This window comes from Leptinotarsa decemlineata, unplaced genomic scaffold (genome assembly GCF_025532065.1).
Source record: "Leptinotarsa decemlineata unplaced genomic scaffold, Ldec_3_MD MMD2_tig00026361_RagTag_RagTag, whole genome shotgun sequence".
Classification (NCBI taxonomy): Eukaryota; Metazoa; Arthropoda; class Insecta; order Coleoptera; family Chrysomelidae; genus Leptinotarsa; species Leptinotarsa decemlineata.
In genome coordinates this window covers 4,324,395-4,346,779 of record NW_027412704.1, presented here as the reverse complement: position 1 = coordinate 4,346,779, position 22,385 = coordinate 4,324,395, and the positions used below count along the sequence as shown (strand labels likewise).

The 22,385-nt window shown below is 37.1% G+C and overlaps 1 protein-coding gene across 1 annotated transcript in view; it reads left to right on the top strand.

The window, feature by feature from the left end:
* Positions 1-22,385, top strand: part of LOC111507189 (neuropeptide receptor npr-1) — a 119,794-nt gene that overhangs the window by 8,585 nt on the left and 88,824 nt on the right. Inside the window, exon 2 of the mRNA XM_023162470.2 lies at positions 12,078-12,257. Coding sequence (XP_023018238.2) covers positions 12,078-12,257 — 180 coding nt within the window. The remainder of the gene's footprint in view (positions 1-12,077; positions 12,258-22,385) is intronic.

The following is a 22,385-nucleotide window of genomic DNA, read 5'->3' as shown; positions in this document are numbered from 1 at the left end:
CACCTTCTTTTGCAAAAAAGTCAGCAGCTTCATTTCCAGATCAGAGACAATTTGATAAGCCTTTCTATCGAGAAGAGTCGGTTTTGGCAATTCACTATTAATTTAGGCGTTGCTCGGTAGAAGTCAAAAGCTTTCAACGCCACTTGACTGTCCGAAAATATTTTCATTGACTTGTGTATGAGGTTGGATTCTTCCAATCTCTCCGCACGTAATTCAATAGCATTAATTTCCACTTGAAATACAGTCGCATAGATTCCTAGTTAGGTTGATATCTCTGTCCTGGGTCTGCGACTCAAAACATCTGCACCAGAACCTGAAGGTGTTTTTGATCCATCTGCGAATCCTTCTCCAGAAGGATCCAGTCCTCTCTACACGGAAACAGTACTGTAGAAGGCAGTTTGTATTTGACAGTTGAAGGCATGCTGTCATAAGTCATTCCCAGAATGCTGTGACTTCCAGTGTCAACCAACAGTCTATTGTACTCTGCATTAGATTGAGTTGTGCAATTGACAATGTGCATAAATCTATTTGCAATCCATCTAGCCACTCTCTCCAAAAAAATGTGGAAAGGGGGTAGATCTAGAAGGATCTCCATGGCCGCTGACGGTGTGGTACTGATGGCACCCCAGATGGTCAGACAAGCCTGTCTCTGTAAGCCAGAGAGCTCCGTCTAAACCATTTTCTGTGAAGCCTTCGGTCATCAGGCAACTGCAAAATGAGTGATCATTGGTCTGACAATCATCGCATAAACTAATGGAATAGTTTAGGACCTGGCTTTATGTAAAACTTTTTCCAAGCGAACGTTCCAGGTGAGTTTTTTATCAAGTTCAATGCTTGGGTTGAATGAATGAGGCTTTTACAACCCTGTAACAGAAGACCTACACCAAAACAACAAATCAAATTTCACTTCTATGGCTACATGAGTATGAAACGATGGCCTGGATTTTTTCAAACAGCAGGAAATTCGGGTTTTACCATGATTCGCCAGGATGTTGTCTTCGATACTTCAGTCTACCGTAGACGCGACCTCACGTGTGCTTCATCATCATCTTCGATAGTCCTACGGTATTGGGGAGACAGTACTCTACGGTCATCAAAGTGACAGTATACAAAAATCTTCTTGTTGGAAAATTCAGCTCTTGATGAGACAAATATTACCTGAAAAGAAACGACAAAACAGAAGCGAGATCGATTTTTACTTTCAGAACTTCGTAGATCGTATCAGACCACTGTGGATATTGCGATTATCGGAATCTTGGTGGAATTATGTCCTCGACCGGCACCAAAATGCAGGAGCCCAACCATTCGTTATCAAAGAACCATTTCAATTAGTTTTTTGGTAGAATCTCTCATAGGAATTTTTTTAGGGTTCAGTGCCAAAGGTGAACAGGAAAAACCTCTTGTGGTGCACATGATAGTGTTTCTAAATGTTTCCATCGACAAAAACGTTTCCAAAAACGAGTTCATTGAAAAATATATTCAAATAGCCATATTTTTTTATAAAAATAAACACTATGTAGAAGATGGCGAGTCTAGTCCTTATAGCTCTCATAATCATTTATTGCCAGGATCGTTCCAAGGAAAATCGACTGAGATTTGTAACGAGGCTCTTTCTCGGAAAACTGATTTTCGCTCTACTCCAGATTCCGTGAGCTCCATACCTTTCAGATCAATGAATCGCAATTAAAAAAGCCTAATTAACACGAGCAGAATCCGGTCAAGCCCCTCCTTCATATATTCCTTGAGTTGAATGGAGAGCCTCTGTCTATAAATTACGCTTTTCAAAAATTAGGTGATAAATTTCCGCCCCAATGTGTCAGATAATTAGTTTGTTGGGAGTTTCTTTCAGAAGTTCCCTCTTCACTGAAGATTTATGAGCACATAACTTTGGGATGTTTTTACAACTTAATGGAAAAGTGACAACATATCCCAATCGGATAGCATTTGATAAGAGTACTAGTTTATTGAGTTTTTAAAAGAATATCAAGTTTCTTAAACGAATTCTTCATTTACACACAAAATATCATTAAAAGTTCCTCTCATACAATCAAATTTATCTTTGTTGAGTTTCTAGAATCACTAATTTCGGTTATGAAACCGAACGAGGTACGAAATAACGTCACATGAAACACATGTCTCATAGGCGCGTATCCATCCGAGCCACTGGCCCGTAACGAAGCAACGTACATCTTTATCTCGTTACGAGAGGACAAGTTTCGGAAGCATTTCGAGTTTTGATCTCATCAAACCGAATAAGGTACAAAAAATGCCGCATACTATAGGCAAAGACACGTGATACCAACTTATCGCCATACGTTCACCAACAACCCTTTGATGCGATAGCTAAAATCGGAAAAGGGTTATCCGGGTTATCCGGTCGAAGTGTTATCGATGATATTCAACATTAACGTAACTCCACTAACTGTAACGTTACGTGTTTGCGGTAACGTTACATGCCATTTGTTACAAATGAAGAGGCGCTTCACCGGATACGCGTGTCAAAATTTTTGCATGAGATACAACAAAACCCTGTCTCCACTAGTCGTAATATAACGTCTTCGCGGTTACGTTACAGACCATTTGTTGTGAACAAATAGGCGCGTTACGTATACGTTTTTCAAATGGTAGGAAAAATATCAATTGTACTTCGTCTTCACTAGATAACGTAACATGGGCGCGGTTACGTTACAGGTTATTTGTTACAAGTAAATGTACGCATTACGAATACACGTTTAGAGATGGTATCAATAGTATTCGACATTACTTCGTCTCCACTAACCGTAACGTAACGTGTTTGCGATTACGTTACAGGGCATTTGTTATAAATGAATACGTGCTTCAAGGGTTCACATGTCAAGGTGCTGAGGATTCAATATGTCAATTGTCAGAAATGAATACGCGCCTTACCGGATGCGCATGTCAAAGTTTTTGGATGAGATACAACAAAACCTCATCTCCATTAGTCGTAACATAACGTCTTCGCGGTTACGTTACATGCCATTTGTTGTAAACAAATACGCGGCTCACGTATTCGCTTTCCAAATAGTAGAAAAAAATCCACTGGACGTAACGTAACACAGCCGCGGTTACGTTACAAGTCGTTTGTTATAAGTTAATAGACGCATTACGGGTACATGTTCAGAAATGGTATCAATAGATTTCGACATTACTTCGTCTTCACTAACCGTAATGTTGTGTGTTTGATAAATTGATGGATGTAGCCGTTACTACGTGGTAGGAAATCATAATGGAAAGAGAAATGAAAATTTCTATGTTTTCTACCACTTTTATTTGTAACTAAAATTACTGCAGTTTCGTCCTATACGGACATTTTCAAACCTATACAATAAACAGTGGTAAAGACATAGAAATTTTCATTTTTCTTTTCATTGTGTGGTTGAGGTTACGTTACAGGGTATTTGTTACAAATGAAAACGCGCTTCACGTGTTGACATGTCAGTGTTGCCTATACAATGCAACAGAAGTCCGTCTTTATCAGTCGTGAAGTATTGTGTTTGCAGTTACGTTACAGGTCATTTGTTACAAATAAATACCTGCCTTATGGGTACGCGTACCGAAGTGTTGCATATAAAATGCGACAGACCTTCGTTTCCGTAAATCGTAACAACATATTCGCAGTTACATTACAGACCATTTGTTATAAACAATTACACGCCTCACCAGCACTCTTTCCAAATGGTAGGAAACAGAATTCAATTGTATTTCGTCTCCACAAGGCGTAACTTAAAGTGGCCGCGGTTACGTTACAGTCATTCGTTATAAACACCTTCAGAATAATTATTTATTCAATGAATGATACATATTGAATAGGTTGCAAATAACAATTCTTGGTGAAAATATTTTCTTTTTATTTCAGACCGTGATTTGCGAAAGTACGGTTTCAGTTTCTGAATTAACCTTCTTTCATCTAATTTTAATACGAGAACTCAATGAAATAGGTTAATCAGAGAATAATAATAATAATAAATGAATTTATTGACAGCTGAAATAACATGATACAATATGGAGAAAAACAAAATACAAATTTGTCCATAGGATACAAGATTGAACAGAGTTCATTCTTCCTCTTGCACCTTACAAAAAAAAAAGAAAATGATGAAAAACAAAAAAAAATAACAAAAGACCTAAAATAAAATTGGAATTGTTATAGCGGGTACAGCATTTGATTCATGAGGCGGATAACGATACAAACATAAGGATACTACAAATATTTTAGCTATGGCCTACAAGAGCCAATGTGTCATAGGATATATTAGGGTATTATTGATTTTTCAGAAGGTGTTTTTTCAGGCAGTACCTGAAACTGGAAACAGATTTCGACCGAAAGGAAGGTGGTAGGTTGTTATAGAATTCAGCTATCGTATATGTAAATGACCTTTTGAATAGTTCTATGGAGTGTCTAACAACATGGATCATTTTGTGCCTGATGTTCACATTATGAACATCAGTTCGATAAGTTATTTTGTTATAGAGGTAGGGAGGTATTCTATTGACAATAACTTTATGAAATAATGTCGAAGAATGAAGAGTCCGCCTAGCTTTTTTGAGTATATGAGAAATCGGTTCTCTTTTCTTGATACTGTATGAAAATCTCAAACAAGAGTTTTGAACTCTTTGAATTCGTTGTTGCTCATTTTTATTCAGAAAATAATGATACACTACGTCACAATGATTGAAAATAGATAATATCAACGAATCACAAATGAGTAATTTGGTTTTCACGCTCAAGACATGCCTATAAGGGTATAATACTTTCATTTTCCCAAATGCTCTTTGAATCAATGTTCAAGTATGTTTTTTGAATTTGAGTTCATCATCGATACAAACTCCTAGATTTTCAACCTGATTTACAACCGGTAAAACAGTGTCATCAATTTTTATGATTAGATCTCTAAGTTTTGACCTTGCGACTTTCCTTCCAAATACAATCATAGAGCATTTGGAATTATTAACTTCCAGGGCATGTTTCCTCGATACATTAACGAATCACATGACGGCTCATGTGAAAGAAAATTCTGATAATAATCTGTTTTGATTCTTTAAGATTTTCGATTTAGGAAGAAATCCTTCTAATTATGTTTTATCAGATATTCATATAGTTGGTGGTGTATCAGCCAATATTTCGTTATTGTCCGGGCTGTGAACATCATTGAGTACTACAGAAAATCTTGCAATTTTAGTTCCAAATAAAAAGAACAAGAAATAAGTTTCGTCCACTTTTACTTCGAAGAAAAATGCAGCGTATCATTGCAATTCCGCTGAAGAAAAAAGTTTCTAATACATACAAGGTGCGTAAGTACTACTTTTCACGAAATTATCACACACAAAAATATCATAGAACAAATTTGTTCTCAAAACTTCAGTATCCTGTACTTCATGAGTTGAGATCTCGAAAATATATATTATTGAGGAGTTTTTTCTCAAATCAAACCTAGAAATAACGTGCTCATTTTTTTAAGGACAAGAAAATCCTTGACTCGCCCCAAAAGCGATGCCTGTGCGAAAGTAGCGGTTTACGTTGAATTTGAATCGGTGGAGATTGAATTCATTCAAAAAAAGTGTTCTCAGGAAGTTACTTTCACATGAACGCAGTTCTCCAAATGGAAGAGTCCTTGAACATTGAAGTTCGAGGTGTACTGAGTTGAATCTCGAAACGATGAGCAGACACAGTCCATTGCATATCTGCATCTGTAGAGTAGGGAGGGTGAGTGTAAGCCCACAGCACGTAGGCCACATGTGACCCATCCTGAGCACTCTTTGGTTTTTGAGCCGTTTATATATATGCGTATCGCATTTATGGCATCTGACTCTGTTCTGTTTGTATTTTGTAGGGTTTATTAAACACAAATCTGGGATCAATTGTATCACTGGTTGCCTGCAGCAGAAGTGACCCAGTAAGCGCTTCTCGCCATAGGCTCAACTTCAGTTGACCCATTCCTACTTCGAAGTTGACACCAGCCGTGCACAATCGTAACATGGCGATTAACGCAACCTCCCCAACATACAGGTCCAGAGGGGTCAGACCCGTAATCAATTCCATTGCTGCGTATGTTGTTCTCATGGCTCCTGTGATGTTCAAACAAGCCTGTCGCTGTATTTGATATATTTTGGATGGCCGTTGCTTGTAGAACTTTCGGTCCCCATGCAATAGCTCCGTACGTTAACATAGGTCTTATTATTGCGGTGTAGCTCCAGGTGAAAACACGGGGTGAAAGACCCCATGCGCGTCCCACTGTCCGACATTGCTCATAAGCCACATATGCTCTCTTTGCTTTACTCTGTAGGAGAGAGTTCCATGTTAGCTTCCTGTCGAGGATAGTACCAAGGTATTTCACTTCTTCGGAGAAGTTCAGTTTGCTATTGAAGATAAACTTCTGTTCCTGGTGAAAAGGACCATCCCAGTCTTCTTGGGATTGATCGACCGTGATTTGGGTATAAATACTTCTCGTACTTCTCTCCACTTACTGGAAATATACATCAGAGCTAGAGAGGCTCTGAATATTCCAACCAGGTGCGGCATAAGAATATCTAGTCTCCATTGAAGTAGGGCTGGTCTTATACCGTCAGATCCATTGCGTATTTCTGATACTCTTGGTGGTGTCAAATGTACCAAGTCACTTGAACACCTCCCGTGAAAATATCTATGAAGGAGAGACAAATAACCAACCTTTCTTCGATGTTCCAGTCTATCAAGTTTGCAAGTGATGTTTGTGTCTCCAATCAGGCAGATGGCTCTTTTCTGACTTGAATCCAGAAGCTTCGTGGTATGCTTGGAAGCGGAGCTCCATACATGTGAACGATACTCCAAAGAAGGTCTGACCTGAGCTTTATAAAGCATCAACAGTTGCTGAGGTGTGTACAGTTTTCTAGTTTGGGACAGTTTTCCCAACTTTTCAGAAGCAGCCTTTGCAATTGCATCGACATGATTATGCCAAGACATATTGGTGCCCGTTTTAAACCCCAACAAACTTATCGAAGCGAAACTCATCCGATTCGGAGACATTTACATTTTTGGAGAAACCTGATGCTTGGGTTTCTGTGGCAATGAATTGAACCTGGGTACTTTACGCCAATTCGAAATCATCTTTAGATCCTCATTGAAATATGCAACCTCCTGCTACCGGTGATGATGTGTATCCGCAGCCTTCTTTCTGTAATCCAAATGAAACGACGTAATAAGTGTGCTGTCGTCAGCAAAGCAATATATTGGATTCTTTGTTTTTCCATTAAGTCTTTATTATACAACAAAAAAAAGTTGGGGACAATATGAATCCTTGGGAAGGACCAGCGTTGATAGTGGAAGTATTCAAAAGATGTCCGGAAAACAACCTGAAAATTGAGAAAATTGGGATTTATAATATGAAAGAGGCTACCAGTTGTTTGAGACGAATAAATTAATGAGTATCATGGCACTTTTCCACTAAATAATTAATATACTTTGTCTCTGCATTATTATAACCCACTTAATCATGCCCTTTCTATATAACATCAAATAATGAGATTCTCGCCATTATCGAATCCTTCATTCTCATAATAGAGAACGTGGAAAACTCGTTAAACAAGAAAACAAGCTTATTCCATTTTAGTTCGAAAATATTTCAGTCGGCGAGACTACAGTAATATTTAAAGTCCGGTCTGGGGACACCCTCAGTTTTATGAACATCTCTCTGAGTAACGTTATACTCCCACGATAGGCACGTGTTGATTGTTGAACACTATCTGCTTTTTTGTAAAAAAATATGACATATAAAATATCCCCTCGGGAGACAAGCTTACAAAAGCTCTTCTGAAACTCACAGCGAATGAAAGTAGAATTCAGGTTTTAATATCAGCTCGAATTGAAATGAATGGGTAATGAAAGTCCACCTGTAATTGACAGGCATTCTGCTGCAATTCTCTTTTTAAAGCTTCGTACAGACGTAAACATTAAGCGGAGCGACAAACAGAACAAAAAATCGCACGGTAATCGGAACATTAGTTTGAATGCGTTTGGAAGTGCTCTTAAACGGGTGTGCTGATTTGGACATCTTCAAATAAAACGACGAAAATACTTTTGCTAGTGAGCCTCAGGGTGCTTACGTTGAGCAGCATGTTTTCGGTCTCGATTTATATAATAATAATAATAAATAGTCTTTATTTTCATCATGGCGGAGTTTAGCTTACGCTATTCTACCACTCAACCAATAATATTTTTATACATGAGTGTATTAATAGTGATACAGTATCTAACTTAAAACTAGGACCTAATCTAAGTTTAAACATTATATGACAAAAGTATATAAAGGTAAATTAATTTGAAAAAAAAAGTGTAAACTTCATTAGATAATTAATTTGGGTTTAATTTAATTTAATTTGATTCAATCAATTTACCGAAAAGGATGGCTTCCGTTTTATTTTCAAACACAGAAAAAGATAGTGATTTCAATTCTTCAGGATATGAGTTGTACTTGGTTACAGCGCTATAAGAGAAAGAACGTTCAGAACAAGATAGAGAGTGACGCGAAAGGGTAAGCATATTGATGTTACGAAGGTTTCTATAGTGGTACTAGTGACGTGAAGTAATTTTGGAGTAGAGGTAATCTGGACATTGGTTTCTCAATAACTTATGAACGAAGCATACAAGGTGATGTTTTCTTCTATTTAACATTTTCAGCCACCCAAGATTGTTCAAAAATGTTGTTACATGATCTCTTCGTTTCAGCGAAAATATTAATCAAACACAGGCATTCTGAACTTTATGGATCCTGGATCCGGTCCCTCTTTTTACCAAAAATTATGGCTGATGATTTATTTGGGTTGATGTTCAAACAGTGATTTCTTGATATTTTCAATAGGTCATCTTTATCATTATTAAAAAGTGTTCAACAGATAAAATTTCATTAATTTTCGCGAAAAAAATCAGATTGCTTTCACCAGCATAGGTATGCACTTGAAAACTCTTCAGTATTTGGGGAAAATCAGAAGTGTAAGTGATAAATAGGAGAGGTGCAAGTATAGAGCCCTGAGGTGCCACATGTATTACGTTCAGATCTGATGATGAGTTATTATTGATGAGAACACGTGTAGCGTTTATAAAAACCTACTGAACTTTTCATTTAATTTTTATTTCACCGAAGGTAATCCTAATTGATTTTATAGAAAGTTTCTGAGGAGTAGGCAATCCAATTTACACCTTTTGCCTCGCTTTCACTTCTCATTACACATATGATAATTAGTTTCTCGTACAGATTGATAAGATTTTATTTCCAATAGGACCGATTCATTCGGATCCCTTCGAGGTAGATTTTCGATTTCCGGTAAACCGAAAGTCAGGAATGAGGTGTTGCCAAAATTATTTGGGTGAATTCCTCAGAATAGACTTGCGCTGTAGGTGATCCTTGATCATGAGTACGGCAAGCAGTGGTGCCATTTTTTGGAAAAGAGAGTGATGAACGAGAATCTCAAGAGGGGATTTGTTTAGTGGTGAGCCGTGTGGTCCATTTTCAAGAATTTGAACGATATCGTTTCGGATATAGTTCCATATATAGATTTTGAGAGTTCCATAGAAGGTTGCACTTCCTGATGATTCTACTGGGTCACAACCACTTTTCCAGAACGAGCGACGCCATTTCCTTGAAGACGTTATTCGTGATGTTTTTGGTTAACGGAACCCTTCGTTTAAGAAGGTATGAAAATTCATTTCGAACCTTTCAATTGCATATGAAATTCACCCTTTTAGTGAATCGAACTTTTGAATGAATTTTCATTATGGAAATTGTTTTTTCAGGGTTTTAGTATTGGAGACTTTTTACAATAGTTTTTCTGCTGAAGAGCTTCTACAGAACTTGTTTGGAATCATTAAAGAGGGAAAAATAAGGACTTCTATCTCTGATTGCCTTACGGAATAGATTTTCAGTTGATATACCAAATGGTGGGTTTTTCATTCGTCCAGTTCGATAAATGTTATTGTCTACGTCTACAAGATAGTCTAAGTCCATTTTAAAAATTAGAAAAGTACGTGCTCCAAGTCTGTCCCGTTCCTGGTCGAAGAAAACTGCAGCTACAGCTCGACGAGAAACTGACAGGCAAATATTATTTACAATTATTACGATTTGTTTTACACATGACTAAATGGCAAATTTGGAGCACATTCAGATTTTGATTTCTACCCTTATTCAATTCACCAGCCAATATTTTGTGAATGTCAAGTACCTTCAGAATATCTTATTTTTATAGTTTCATTTCATTGCCGTGGTTTAAAAAACTAAATTTGATTAGATTTGGTTTCACAGTCAACCAGATCATGTATCATTCATTTTATTGACTGTGTGGCGCTCAACTTAGATCTTTATAAAACAAAATATTCAATTTTTGAAATTTCAGGATACAGAAAAGTTTCTCTGATCGAAATCTATAGTGCATACCGACGAAGAGCTGCCGTACGCATTGTGCCTATCTTTCGAGTAAATCTATTATAAATTTTGTATTACATGAAAGATAGGGTCACACACGCTGTGTTCTATTACTAAAGAAAGATTCGAAAAAAGATTGACTTTTCTCATCGAATCCGTAATAACAAAGTTTTGCACATAGTATAGCGTTCATAGTATCAAATGCTTTCTTATAATCAAGTGAAACTAAAAGAGTTACTTCATTCTCATCATATGAATGTATAATACCATCGGTAATATTAGTAATATTATTGGTGCAGATCGGTACTGATAGGTGCACGGTTAACTCGATGAAGAAACAGATGAATCTGTCGTTAATGGCAAACATGTCCTCTAGTTCATCGGAAGAAAATGTTTCACTTCTGAAAAATGTTTATTCTAAAGAGTGATTTTTTAAGAGGTACATGATTTGATTTTCGAAACGACACAAAAAATTTCAAAAAATTGATGAAATCTCTATTGGAATCGATAGAACGATCAATATAATTCAATGTTTCAAGATGATTTCTCGCAAATGTTGTCAGCGGCTCCGCTTTAGATGGCCCATGCGTAAGGTCGAACTTTGGCCCTCTCTCTCTAACATATCGACCGGTATTTCACGTATAAATGCTTCAATATTGGCTTCCAGAGCCAGTCGTTGCAGGTTTATCCCTGTAGACATGATCCTTGACATTGCCCCACAAGAAATAATCCAAAGGCGTTAAATCACACGATCTAGGCGGCCAATTGACGGGCCCAAAACGTGAGATAAACTGTTCACCGAAGGCAGTTCTTAATTGGGCCATTGTTTCGCATGCCGTGTGGCATGTGTCACCGTCTTGTTGAAACCACATGTCGGGCATGTCCAATTCTTCCATTTTGGGCAACAAAAAGTCGTCAATGATCATACGGTAGCGCTCGCCATTCACAGTAACGTTCCGGCCATTGTCGTCTTTGAAGAAGTACGGCCCGATGATGCCCCCGACCCATAATCCACACCAAACAGTGACTTTTTCGATAGAACTGTGGATCTTCCTCCAACTTTGCCACTGCCCATTCACCAATTGTTAGACATTGTGGGAGGTCGTGTGGCTTCAATTCTTACATCAGTTGTATCTTATAAGGTTTTATACCCAAATCATTTCGCAAAATTTTCCATGTAGTGGAGTAACAGAGGTCCAATTGCTGCGAACGGCGGCGAATCGACATTTCACGATCATCACGAACACTGGTGGATACAGCCGCAATATTTTCTTCGTTCCTCACTCTACGTATGCGTGTTGGTGGTTTAATGTCCAGTAATGTGAACTGGGTTCGAAATTCAGTCACATGCTTCCGAATAACTCCCTTAGTAGGCCGACAAAACTGCCCATAAATTGAAAGAAGTGCACTTTCTTCACCGAGCATGAATTTTGATAGTAAAATTCAATGATTTGCAAGCGTTATTCATTCGTAAGTCGATTCATGGTTAAATTATAGACCAAACTGAACAAGTTCAACAATGACACAAGACACGATTCACGCGTGATCTGTCAAAAACAGTGTTGCCAAAAAGATATCATTATATGAAGAAAGTGATCAGTTGATTTCTCTAATATTTGTTTCTCATTTTTTCTTATCAAACTAATGGAGTACTTTCTTTTACAGGACATTCCACTGCACACCTCGACGCTGACATTCCTGCTGTTAGCATGGGATAGATTCCGATTCATTAGAAACCCGAATACATCTCGATTACCAGCTCTTGTTTGTACAATCGGAACGTGGCTAACGTCGGGTTGCCTAGTTCTGCCGTACCCGATATACATCATTTACATCGATTTAGGGGTAAGTAATTTGAGAAATGAAGTCTCTCCGGTTGATTGATTCCGCTGGTGATTTATCATAGTTCTCTTTCGTTTGCTCAGATGCTGTCTAGACCCAATTGTATGTGAACGTAATGCCGACAGGCGTGTCAAAATAGGTATTACAGAATTGATGGATAGCGTTTGGCGAAATGACTTCGATTACAGGAAAAACGAATGATATATTCGAAATTCTACAACTTGATATTGTCAAATATGGAAAATAGTCATGAAATAATTCGAATTCATTTCAGCGGATACATGAATTGAAAGATGTTCCAACCTCAACTTCTATTCTGAAACAAAAACACTCAGTATTCAGAATTCCTTCTTTTAATATTCCAAGCTCATAGACATCAAAATTGATACGATCACAGAATATAGAAATATAAAACAATCTCCAAATACGCAAACTTTGCACAAATTGCAAACTGAGCATTTTACCTCAGTACAGTGACCGGATCAAAGTTGGAATATCAGCGTATAAATCTTCATAAATATTGAGAGAGGTCAAGATCAGAAACAGACAGTATTGTGAAAATCATTCAGTATTTATTAATCTTCAGAAAAGGTTCCAGCACATCTCCTTTTCTTTGATCCTGCTGGGTGACAGGATAATGTAAGTTTTTGGTGATTTATTGTATTTTTGATTACCATTTTAGTGTGAGTTTATTTCTGAAGTATTTTACCCTTTTCGTCACAATAAATTTTCAATTGAATTTTTGAATGAGTTCTTTCATTATTTGGATGAATGATGAATGGCTGAAACAGCGAATAAAATCATCTCGTTTATAAGCGAAGCGAGTACTGAGTTGCGACAATATCACTTATATAGGATTGAGAAATGAATACGGAAAAAGGCCCGATTTCTCGTAGTTCGCATTTGGAAAAAAATACTTCAGTAAAACCTCTTCTATATTCATTCAAAATGAAATGTTTCACTTATTAGAAAAAGGGCCAAAACTCAACTGAAAATCTCTATGAACTGGCTTAAACACGGTCATTATTTATAACAGATCCCGAGTAGACAAACCCTACAGAAATAATATGCATTGCTCAAAGAATGTACACTTTCATTGCCGGAGGCTACTGTGTCAAAGTTTTTATCCGTTGTTTTTTACCGTGGTTTGCAATATTTATTGCCTGACGTTTCATCATCTCCTGCGTTAGATATTATCAAAGGCAGAAACTACAGTGCTGGAACTTGTTTCCAGTTTTTTATTGTCTCTGACGGGCATGGCTTCGTTTCTCCTGAATGGATTACCTGATCTTGTTTATGTACAACTGAGCACAGGTAGTCAGATATCATTATTGTTCATTGCCTCTTCTTTTCTATTGAAATTATCCCAGTATATTCGGGTGATGACTGGACTTATTCCTCCAAGAAATGACTATAGGTCATTCGAGTGCTTTCACCTATCTCCTCTTCCCTGTCTCCGCTTCACCGGTTCAGCGGGAGCTGACCGTTTGGCGTCGGTTAGCCGTTTTCCGCTTGATTATGGGTTTTCATATGTTGCGTATTTCTTCGCTTGCTTGGCTGAATGCGTTGTAGGGCAACATAACAGCTTCTTTGAATTTCCTCCTGAACCAGTGTTCCTCCTTGTGGATGATTTTAGTTTGGGATACACTCGATGTTATTTTGATGAGTTCAAACATGTTCTGCTATTTCCGATTCACTGGTTTCTCCTCGATGTGTGTGTTTCTTGTGCTCAGCAATGCAGACTTTCAATGGCCTCTACGTTTCACCGATATGGGATTTTCCGCAGTCGCAGGGTCTGAAGCAGGTTTTGATGTTGGACTGATTGTGGCGGCTTCTCTTCCTTGTGGAGCTCTTGCTGTCTTTTAGCCAAAGTCTGTTCCACCGTCTGTTGAAGATTATTTCTGATGATGCCTAGTTCTTTCTCGAGACCTTCCTTCGTATAACAGAGCCCAAGAGCACGGCCTCGAGAGTCCTGATGATTCCTTTTCTACTCGATTTATGGTAGTTGGATTTTTGGTTCACAAACGTGTAAGTGGGTTTTTGGTAAACAGATATTTTCCACATAGTGTCAGTCTTCTTCACCAACATGTCTAAGAATGGCAAATCGTTGTGCATCGATGGAAGCAACTTTGGGAAGAAATTCCACATCACGACGGCCTCGAATTCAAATAAAATACTGATACAAATTTTCAAAATTTCATTTTTTATGGAAATATATAAAATTCAAAAAACCTACATTGATGGATGAAGAATTGAAATCTCTTCCACACTCACCCGTATTTTATCAATCAATTCCAAAAAGGGTACTGTCACTCAGATGTTGTTGAAGGAGTTTGTGCTTGGAAATTCCTAATTCAGATATCTTTAATAAAATATTATAATGTTAAATATAAATATTATTTGTTCAAGTAATAATGGACTGTTGTGTTCCTCTAGATCTGTATGAAAATTATGATTCATTTCAGGTCATGACCTGTAATTTCTCATTCGAATGTAGACAACAATAACAAAGTTTCAGTAGGCTATATGATTCAGGTATGTACTTGTATAATCCAGGCGAAGGGTTATCTGGTCCTAATTCAATGAAGAAGATGATCAATGCATACGTCTGGAAACTCTGGAGAATTTCGAAGTTTCTTATCAATTTGAATATCATTGTCAACCGCGATTGCACAGTAACTTCTGAATTCAAAATCGAATGTTCCCAGTTTTATGAATATCCTGAAGAATGTCTTAAATCTCATATCTCAACTTTCAGACTTGAGCTTATAATTTCGACTTTATTGTCTCACAAATGTTGAATGTTCAATATGATTTCTTAGATTAAACTAAGAATTCTGGTATATGAGTCTGATTTTTAGTTTTGGAGATCATTTGAAACAGGAAATTGAAGTTTGAGAGTTGATACAATGATAATGAATTCTTCGTTATCTCAAGACAACTTACATTGTATGGTAACCAAAAACCAATGAAGGCTCAGGATGTGGAGTGTACTCCAGGTCACTAAGCCTAAGGATTAAGTGGGGAATGGGAAGAAATACCAGCGTGGTCCAAACAGAATTGGCTGATATCTCAATCACCACAAAAGAAATAACCAGGAAACGAATTTCTGGCAAAAACATGACAATCTGCACTGAGAGCAGACAAGCCCTATTATTCTTGAACAGACAGGATAGGATAGGATAGGATGGGATAGGATGGGATAGGATAGGATAGGATAGGATAGGATAGGATAGGATAGGATAGGATAGGATAGGATAGGATAGGATAGGATAGGATAAGATAGGATAGGATAGGATAGGATAGGATAGGATAGGATAGGATAGGATAGGATAGGATAGGATAGGATAGGATAGGATAGGATAGGATAGGATAGGATAGGATAGGATAGGATAGGATAGGATAGGATAGGATATGATAGGATAGGATAGGATAGAATAGGATATGATAGGATAGGATAGGATAGGACAGGATAGGACAGGACAGAAAAGGACAGGACAAGACAGGACAGGACAGGACAGAAAAGGACAGGACAGGACAGGACAGAATAGAATAGAATATAATAGAATAGAATAAGATTTCATTTCCTGGAGTCAGTACAGGCTGTGTGGAAAAAGTCAAACAAAGGGTTCAATACAAAATGCATAAGTAATCAACAAGCAAATGTTACATTCTCGTAATCAATGTTGAACACAGTCTTGAATTGGTTTCGAATTATTTTTTATTTTTCACTTCGTGTTTCTAATAAAGCGTGTTTTTTAGTTTTTTGAATTATTATTCATTTCAATTATATAGTATGAGCTAGCGCAAATAACTATTTTTTTGTTGTTCAATGGATCATTGATGAAATGAAATGTTAATGAATTATCATATCAATTTACATGCCAACGTCAAGTACTGCCATTTTAGCATTTTGATCATAATACAATAAACCAGCATAGTGTATTTGCAACAATTTATTGTCCAATTATTGAAATTAGTCCATTCCATATTCTGCTTCCTGATGAATCTGACGGATTAGATTGATTGGGATTTACGTGGAATCAACATTACATAAAGCGTTCAAACGCAGACTATTTGAAACTACATACATCTGTTACTTTAAATACTTTATGGAAACTGAATAACTTTTTCGTGATTGATTCACACGATGAATTCTTAACACATGGCAGAAAATGGAAATTCATTACGTTACAAGCAACCCGCAAAATATTCAGGAAATTGTGTTCCAGAAAGTACAGTTTTGATCTTATCATATGATCAGAACTCAAAAAAAAACTGTTTCTCCTCCTTCATTCGAATATTTTCCGTCTCACCCGAAGCTGAATACCACGACGAATATCGTCTTGCTTTGGGGCGCACTATTTGGGGAGAGTAGGAAATTAGTAGTTCCAATGGCCTTGTTAACTCTCATCCTTTACAAAAGTTTCAATATCCCTCGAAGTAAGATCAAAGATTACAAAGCCCACCAAATACACCTAAAATGTTTAATACTCAACCTGACCATCAAAGGACTTTTTAATTTAATTTAATTTTGGTGTACAACCCGGCTTCTATTTGATCCGGCCGATTGATGGCCAGCTACCCAATTCTGTTGATACATTAAATACTGACATCGTACTACCATCGCCACCTGGTGGCCAGGGTAAATACTAAAAATCTCAGGTGGTACGAAAATGCCACTTCTGAGCTTCTAAGGGCTTTGTATTTTTTAATATAATGCAACACCAGAGTCGCCATCTATATGAAGTGAATAGATGAATGTTTATTTCGGTCCCTGCGTGTGTCACTGTATCCACGAAATTATTTGAGGGCAACGGATAATGACTAGAGTCAGATGCAGAAAAAGGGGGTCTGGCGGTATCTTCCTGGAACACATCACTTCTGGAAGAGATCCGCTTCGTTTGGACTCTAAGTTTATAAGAAGTAATGGTGAAGTAAGTTCTCTAGAGCGACATCAATTGTTCATGACTTCTCACCACTTGGTCGGGTATCGTAAGACAACCAGGCTTTGGAGAGGCGTAATATCAGAAAAAACATCGAGTGGTTCTTTTGGGGGTATTTTCGCATTCTTTGTCGGTGTCTTTGTCGCATGTCCCTATTTTAATTGCTCGTTAGCGGCGTCCTCAAGGGATATAGAGGGTAGACATATCTCAAAGATTTTGTTGGTGAATTGCAGTGCTATTTGCTTGAGACGAATATGTTACTTTCTTAGATGTAGCGACATGTTTGCATTGAAATTCTTTTAGTCTCAGACAATACTGAACGAACTATAATAACGTTTTACCTACTGATTGCTGAGTGGAAAACCCTTGTCAAAAAATATTCAAATTGAATGTCATAAAAGGAAATCCAATCTAAATATTTTCTTACGATTACAGAGATGAAACGGTTTGAAATGCTATCAAACATATTGTAGGAATATTCGATCAAGATGAACCTGAAAATATATTGCTTGTTACAAAAATTGAAGGAGAAGAATAGGGAATAAATTCGAAAATAATATTTACCCTCCAGAGACGTGACCAAAAAAAATTGACAAGAACCCCGGCAATCCTCCGCTCGACAACATACAAGAAAGTCATTCCTGTTTTCGTATTATCTTCTCAGAGAAAAGTATCCGAAACGAATTGATATTGGACCGGATTACTTTTACCAACCTCAGTACATTCGTGCTGGTGAAATTTACCGTTACGGATAAAAGTAACAATAGGTATGTTTCTACATTCAATAATAGTAATTATTAAAGTATATATTGGCCATTAATATTATGATAACCAAGAAATAAAATTAGGTATACTCCTAGAAGTAGTACGTTAATCGAAAGTGTTTGTGAAAATATGAATTAACATAGCATTTACATTGAATATATAGAAAGTGTTCAAATTAGGTCGGCACCATTGCCAACTCCGTTATCATTGATGCTACGAACTCGGTTGAATGGGCAAACTAGTAGCATTTTAAGGCCTTTTCGATGCCCTAAAACAAAAAATGATTGCCGCGTTTTCAAAATATCTCATAAAATTATATTTTTTTAAAAGAAACACCCTGTATTTTATCATGCATTCGATTCGTAATAACATTCTCAACAACAAAGCTCATATTATCACCTTCCTTCCTAAAATTGAAAATATTTATTTCTTTCACTGGTACATAAAATTTCTTTGTTTTGGCGAATGAAGAACTATAATAGATCGAGTAAAAATTCAAAAACACTGCCTTTTTGTTGGACACATATTTGGGACCTTCTCTTGACACTACGTGCTGCTTTCAACACAACTTGGCTATCAATTATGGTTTCAATATAATTTTTCAGTTCATCTACATTATTATGTTCTATTTTGTACACCTTATTTTTCAGATGTCTCCAAAACTAAAAGTCTAGAGGTGCCATGTCTGGTGAACGAAGAGGTCGCTAAACAGGACCATTTGTAGCAATCCATCTGTTTCCAAAAAAATTAGCCTCATCGCTCCATATTATTTTTCTATAGAAGTTTGGATTTTGTCTGCATTTATTCATAAACCACCGACAAAACCTCAATCGTCTCTCAGGGTCACCATGTTCTAGTGTTTGCACTGGTCTTGACTTGCAAGGAGAAATCTTATGTTTCTTCAGTATTCGTTGAATTACAGACGGAACAGAATTATGCTAAAACTTCAGTTTCTGTATCTTCAGATATTACAAAATGTTTTTTAGTGCTCCTCTTCTAGAAAACTTTTTCATTGTTTCTGAATCGTCGATGAAGTACAGCAAAAAAGACACCAATTAGGTAATTCACGATCTGGGAACGAATTGCTGTAGTATTGGAGTGCTTTTACGATATTTTTCTGGCAAACTAAGAAGGATTCTAACATATCATATTTTTCTTGATGGCAAGATATACTGGAGATTATTTGACAAATAGTATTTCAAAAAAGTGTCAAGGAAATCAATACCAAATAGCTCAGTGGTGTTGAGTAAGTGGTACGATATGATGATCACGAGCTCAAATCCCAGCGCAATTTTTTCTTTTTACTGTTAGTAATAAAATATTGTCATTCGTATAAGTACAAAAATTGGGTGTTTGGACAATCATGAGGTTTTATTTGCCAAAACAAAGAATCAAATCCAACTTGAATCGCTACTTTCACACAGACACCGATCTTTCCTGTGGTGCTTGAGTTTTGTCTTCAAAAAAAGTGGAACACACTGGCCTGAAAGGTAATGAAGACGGTGATTTCTTTTCGAAGACTGCGAGAAGCAGTTCAGGATTGACACAGTATTCTCACATTTGATTCTCAGTAGTATGATATCATACAATTTTCAGATCACTGCTGGAAGACCCAGTTATAGATTACTGTCATCTAAATTATCATATGAAGAAATCTGGATTGTCTGAACCCATTGCTTGCCGCATCTGTTCGGAATATGGTGAACAGCAAACCACAGACAAAGATGTGTCACGATGAACATAAGCGGTTTGCATTGAAAGACTGAATAAACTAAGTCACTTTGGACCTATCCTACTTACATACCAGTTGTTAATTTATTTTTCAAATTTGTTGCTGCCTACATTTACCCGTTATCCGAAAATGGCCAAATCGGCCCCAAGAAATATAGAGGTAGACTGTGACAGAATATTAATAGTGGTAAACAGCGAGGTAAAAGATTTATAGCGGAGATCTGAAAATTTCAGGTGATAAATCATTCCTGGCTGAGGTTTCACAATTTTAAACAGACACCTCACGATTGAAAGGCTCTAATATGAACGAACGGATGCAAAAACATTTGTATACGAGGAGTGAGAGAGTGATGCATCGTTTCGTGTTAATGGAAAGTTGGAAACTATCACAGAGGAAACTATTACTCTATCTCGAAATGTAGTCACATTCTGAAACAGTAACCATTGAATATCAAACATTAATACACGTCTGAAAATTATTAGCAAAGATTTATTTCATTAAAAAGATTAGCTTGAGTATTTCAAATGTAGGAAATAATAATAGTTATTATGCTTCATTTTCATAAGAGTAACTCGTTGACAAAAGAGGGGTAGGGTTTTAATTTTGAAATACATCTCAACAATATGAAGAGAGAATAATCAATTATTCAGGTGAATATCGAAACAAACTATTGAATGATCTCGTGTTCCAACATTAGTTGTCGCTGTTTCGATCCACTGAAGTATCTATAAAAAAGAGACAAATCCCCAACCTTTTTTCGATGTTCCAGACTATCAAGATTGCAAGTGATGTGTCTCCAATCTGGCGGATTACTCTTTCCTCAAGGACGGAGCTCCGTATATGGGAACAATACTTCAAAGAAGGTCTGATCTGAGCTTTATAAAGCATCGACAGTTACTGAGTTTTAAGAAGCAGCCGTTGCAATTTCGGTAACATGATTATGCCAAGATTGGTGTCCATTTTAACCCCCAAGAAACTTATCGAAGCAGAAAGCGGAATTGTCAGTCCTGACATTCATATAAGCTTACCTAACCTAACCTGGTGATTTTCACCCCAATTCGAAATCACCTCCAGATCCTCATTGAGATATGCAACCTCCTGCTGCCAGTGAAGATGTGCATCCGCAGCTGATGTCCTGGAATCCAAATGGAATAAAGCAAAACAATATATTGGATTTATATAAAATAAGTAAGTCGTTGATATACAATATTATGTTTTATCTACTCAATACTGTAGATTGCTGAAGAGAATGGTGTGATGACTGCTATCTAGAACCTTCCGAAATATTTTTCAGCATTTAGTACATTATCTACATCATTATTATAATTTGTTTTCAATAAAACCGTTTAACATGAAAAAATTGTTCTACTTATTTTATTTGATATGTTACGGTATCACCATCGAATACCTACTCGAAATCCTGAAAACTTTTGTCGAAAACATATATATTTCTTTCTTTCCGACGGCAGCGTGAAAAAGCGAGAGAAAGATTCATTGCCTACATTCGGATTTTTCAGGCGATAAATCACTTCCAGTGAAGTTTCACAATTTCGAATAGACACCTCAAATGTAAACAAATGTGTATGAATATATTTGTTTTGCTTTCAGGATAGCAACTTTTTTCTCTCCTGCCATGTCAATAACGATATCTCATTGGAACATCTTTTTTGCAGTGAAACTTTATGTGAGGTCATTCTGTCTCTTTGATTTATTTCCGGTTTTCCAATTTGATGTTACCATTTTCATATGAAAACTTTCATTCAACCTCTGAAACATGGAACAGGGAATTTCAAACTTCAACATCTTGTTGAAACTACATCTGTCAAATTAGTTGTCGTTTATTCAGACTGCATTGTCAAATGTACAAATATAGCATTTCATAGCACGTGCAAATGATAAAATAGTTTCATAAAAATTATTGTTCTCTACGGGCAATGCTTTGCCCATTTTACGGTCACCATAATCGTCCAACCAACAGGACTACTCCCAATGTGGTGGATAAATTTGAGTACACTGATTCAGTGAACGATCGACCAACACCCATACATCAACGAAACGCAAGATCTACCAAAAACATCACCGTGTCTGTGAGAGTATGCAGTAGAATCCAAGGCAGACGATTTCGCATCGCTTACAACAACTCGGCCTTTTGCCGACCACAATTTGGCAAATTCTGCATCTTGACTTAGACCTGCACCTGTACAAAATTCAACTGACCCATTAACTAAAGGTAAACGACCATAGACACGTAGAGATAACACCATCAAGATCCTACTTGCAGATAAAGGAAACGCTACTGTGGTGATGGATACTGTCCTCTATGATCAGAAGATGGAAGAGGTTATTCAGAAGGGACAATACACGAAGATCGTACGGAACCCTACTGCATCCATTGAAAGGACGTTGTACCAGGTTTTGAAAAAACACCAAGTCTATTTTTCGGACAAGGAGAGATCATCGCTAACACCGCACCATAGTAAGCCCCCTCACTTGTATGGACTACCCAAAATCTATAAGAAGGACGTTCCGCTCAGACCGATCATCAGCTCCAGAGATTCGGCTACACAAAACTCGTCCAGATTTTTACTCCCCGTAATACAACCGTTATAAGAAAAAACATCGTCTTTTGTGAAGAATTCAAGGCATTTTGACACTACTAGAGGCAATTGAAGTCACACATGAAGATCA